The sequence below is a fragment of the Egretta garzetta genome, unplaced genomic scaffold (genome assembly GCF_000687185.1).
Source record: "Egretta garzetta isolate BGI_Z169 unplaced genomic scaffold, ASM68718v1 scaffold219, whole genome shotgun sequence".
Taxonomy (NCBI): domain Eukaryota; kingdom Metazoa; phylum Chordata; class Aves; order Pelecaniformes; family Ardeidae; genus Egretta; species Egretta garzetta.
In genome coordinates, this window is record NW_009260671.1 from 494,514 (window position 1) to 498,563 (window position 4,050).

The 4,050-nt window shown below is 63.3% G+C and overlaps 1 protein-coding gene across 1 annotated transcript in view; it reads right to left on the reverse strand.

Annotated features, from left to right (window-relative positions):
- Positions 1–4,050, reverse strand: part of WNT6 (Wnt family member 6) — a 12,243-nt gene that overhangs the window by 2,326 nt on the left and 5,867 nt on the right. The window contains exon 2 of the mRNA XM_009645682.2: positions 1,613–1,833. Within this exon, the coding sequence (XP_009643977.1) occupies positions 1,613–1,833 (221 nt within the window). The remainder of the gene's footprint in view (positions 1–1,612; positions 1,834–4,050) is intronic.

The window sequence follows — 4,050 nt, forward strand, 5'->3', positions numbered from 1 at the left end:
GAAAGAAGAGGTTGTCGGATGGGAGGTGCCCAGCCGATGGCAGGTGGGAACCCCAAAATGCTGGGGTTGTTTATGCAGTCCCTTCAGGCTTACAGAGAGGCCGGTGCCTGCTGGCACCTCTCAGTGCAGGGCAAGCTCTCTGCTTCTGACACCCACAATGCAGCCCTCAGGACCTCCACACCTCTAGCTGGGATGTCCCATGTCCTCAGAGTGCCAGCGGCTCCCAAACTCACCCCTGTCCACAGGACACTGCTCATCTCCACTGCCCCAGCAGCAAGGCTGGGCCAAACAGAGCATGGCGGCTCCTTCAGCATCCCCATGCATGATGTCCCTGCATCTCCTCCAACCCAAGCTGCTCCTGGGTACCTGACAGCTCATCCCCCAGCATCACCCCCTTGCTGCCTGGCCTGGCCCTGGCATCCTGCACCACCCCGCTTCCAGCCTGGAGCCCTGCCTGGCATAGATCCCACCCGCCTCCCTGCCAGGTCGGTGTGAAAATAGGTGACTCCAGAGGCAGGAGCATCCCCTGTGCCTCCTGGCTCTCTGCCCCTCGACTGAATACACCTCCCTGTGTCAGGGGAACCCACAATGCAAATCAGCTTCTTAAATGAGCCTGCCCTGCTGCCACAGACCGGTGTCTCCCTCGAGGCCCCAGCCCTGTCCCACACCGGTACCTGCAGCTGCCTGCCGGGTGCCCAGGGTGCTCTGCCCTTGCCAGTGCGCCCAGGGAGGCCACCCTGACCCCCCTGCAAGGTCCAAGGGCATACCCGCTCTGCCTTGGCCCAGTGGATGCACCAGCAGGAGATGTGATACCTGAGGAGACCGTGGCTTGCTCCAGCATCTTCATCCACCCTGGCACAGGAACCAGTGTGGGAACAGGGGCAGGACAGAACTCATTACCGACTAAGTGGCCCCACCAGCCCGAGACGCTTCAAGCATTCCCCCCTTCCCTATCCACCCCCCAGCCTCTCTCCCTGGGGAGCGTGGCAGGGCTTTCCCATCGCTTACAGACTCAACGGGTGCCCCCTTGCTCTGCCCCTGCTCTGGCTTTGGTGCAGCTGAGCTGGGCTTGGACCACTCTATTGCCCTGGCTGGGACCTGCCCATCCCTCCCTGCCACCCACCCCTGTCCCTCAGGGTGATGCCAGGGTGCCCACCCAGGGGCACAGGGACAGGGGGGGCAAACGCTCCTCTCCTCTGCTCCCTGCAAGTCCAGAAGGGGGGCTCTGCAGGGCACCCATGGGGCGAGGGGCAGCTCCCAGCGGCTGCACGCTGCCTCCCACCCGGGCCCCTTCCCCCAGCACACCCCAGGGTCCTGGGGGAGCAGTAAATCACTGCCAGACGAGGGTGCATTCTTGGGCTTTGTGAAGCCCCGCGCTGTCTGGGAGCATTGGTAATTGCTTCATTACAACACGGGGAGACATGTCCCGGCAGTAAAACCTCAGCGTGACTGCACCGGGGAGCACAGAGCAACCCCCTACACACACACACACACACACACACACACAGAGGTTAGCACGCCCAGACTCTGCTCCAGGAGTCCCGGGGAGGTGTGTGACCAGGTGGCTGGAAGCTTCTTGGGAGATGGGAGGCTGAGGAAGCGCTGGCCTTACCCTGCTGCAGGATCTTGCCGAAGTACTTGCTGTGGCTGGTGCAGTTCCAGCGGCGGAAGCGGAATTGGTACTGGCACTCCCGGACGCCCAGCTTGGTGCCCTTGGCCACCTCCTGCACGATCTCTGGCTCCAGCTGGCACAGCTCTGCCTGCTTCCCCGCCAGCCGCTTCGTCTTGCGGCAGATGCTGTTGGGGTCCATGACCAGGGGGCTCCCCACTGCCCTGCAGGAGGGACAGAGAGCAGAGCAAAACCAGCATCCAAACACGGGGGGCAGCAGGGTTGGGATGGGGCACAGCCAGACCTGCTCCCAGGGGTGGAGCAGGGACGTGGGGCAGTGCTGGCTCAGCACTGAGCCTGGGTGGCAAGGGGACAGGGAGACGTATGCAGGGAGGCCAGGACAAAAGGCATTGGTGGCATCTGTGTGCCAGCACCCGGGGGAATACCTCGCCCTGCCCAGCCAGTCAGGGAATGGGTGAGAACCCCAAATGTGGGGCTGGCTAGAGGATGATCCTGGCACATGCCACACCACAACCTGAAGCCCTTGAGGACATCCCTGGAGGTGATAGTGGTGTCCCCAGTGGGAGGTGACAGAGATGCTGTGCTGATCAGCACCTGCTCTTTGGGTCTGGTGCTGACCGGGCACAGCCCTGGCATCCCGGCGTGACTGATGCCCGGTGCAGCTGCATCTCCCGGAGCCCTGTGGGTGCAGCGGGGAGCCCGGCCAGTGCTCTCAGTGCGCCTCCCCCTCCCCAGATGGGGACTTGCTGCTTTACCCCGTGGGAGACGAGCCGAGTGACCTTGCCGGCGATAAAGCCCCTTGGCTGCTGGCCAGGCTCCCATGCTCACCTCCCCCTGCCCAGGCACTGGCCCCATGGAAAGAGAGCAGTGGGCGGGCAGGGGTGCGCGAGGGAGGGATGCAGGTGGCATCGCCAGCCCTGCCAATGCCAGCGCGGGAGGGCAAGTCTCGGCTGGGCCCGTGCCAGAGGCGGCTGCTCCTCGCCAGCACAGCTGGAGCGAGGTGCCTGCCTCCCCGGGCTGGTAGGCAAAGTCTGAGCATGACACCACGCTCCCCAGCATGCTGCGGGCTACAGAAACTCCTGTACTTCCCCCACACATTTTGGCAGCGGGCAGAGGGCAGGCACGCCGCGCTGACGGCCTCCCGCCCACGCCGCCTGTCCCATGCCATAGAGACCGCGTGGCCACGGGCCACTCAAATTTATCACACCCCAAACACATCCCCACTCAGCCTTCCCTTGCCTCCAGCGCCACTCCCGTGGGCTCAGAGCTCATCCTGCTCAATAACATGATTTTCCTGGCTGTGGATGCCCATAGGACACCAGGGCTGGACACAGCATCCCCCAGTGATTTGGGATACCCGAGGACTGTGAGGCCACATCCCCTGGGGTTCGCTGGGGACCAGCACCCGGGCGGCCCGTGCTGCCGGCAGCCCCACTCGCTGGGGAGCACCGGCTGCGCTGCAGCTTCCAAACCCAGACCTTTATAGTCTGGCCAAGCCCTGGGGGCTCGAAAATCACAAGCTGAATCTCGGTGTTTAACTATGTGGGTTTCCTTTTTGCTCTCACGCAGCTGGGGGGCTGTGTTTGGGACACCAGGCTGCAGGACTTTGCCTGCCATCCTGCCCCCGGTGCAAACCCCCTCCAAGCCCCTTGTTTTAAGCTTGAGGTCCTGCCAGGGTCCCCCTGCCCCACGTCAGGCTCCCAAGATACCCCCATCTGGGTTTGGGGAGTACGTGCCCGCTTGCACAGCCTGGAAAAGGAGCCTTTATACTTTGGCTGGAGGTTTAAAGGGTTAAACAGCTCAACCAAGGGGCGCAGCCTGGAAAGGTGACCTCCAGCAGGGAAACTGAGGCAAGACCACACAGCTGCCGGGGAGCACCCATCTGCCTTTGTTCCTCGCAGCTTGGTTTCCCTTTGCTGCATGATGCATGGGCGCCGCTGCAAAGGGACGGGGCAGCTGGGGAAGCATTGTGGGGGCTGTGGCTGGGCTGGCACAGGTCCCCCATCGATGGAGAAACTGAGGCCCACATGGAAAGCCACCAGTGAACTTGTCCAGTCCCACTCCACAATGACCATGTGGGGATTCAAGCCCCCGTGCCAGGCTCCGAGCTCACCCTCCTTGGGGACCATGGGCTCCCAACATTCCCAATGGGACAGCAGAGGTTTGGCCGCCTGCTCCGGTGGGGTGGGGAAGAAGGGGATCCGGGACGGGACTTTCATTAAAAGACGACTCTTTGTACTCATATAAAAACGATGCGCCAGCCCCTCGGGGCCATCAGATCAAATGCTGAACTGCGGCTCACCCCAGCCCGCTGGATCAGGCCGGGAAGAAGAGATCAGCCCCGTGGGGCCAGGGGGCGGCGGGCGGCTTGCCGGCACTGCGGGGGTCCCCACCCATGGTCCGGGCAGCGGTGAGGCCGG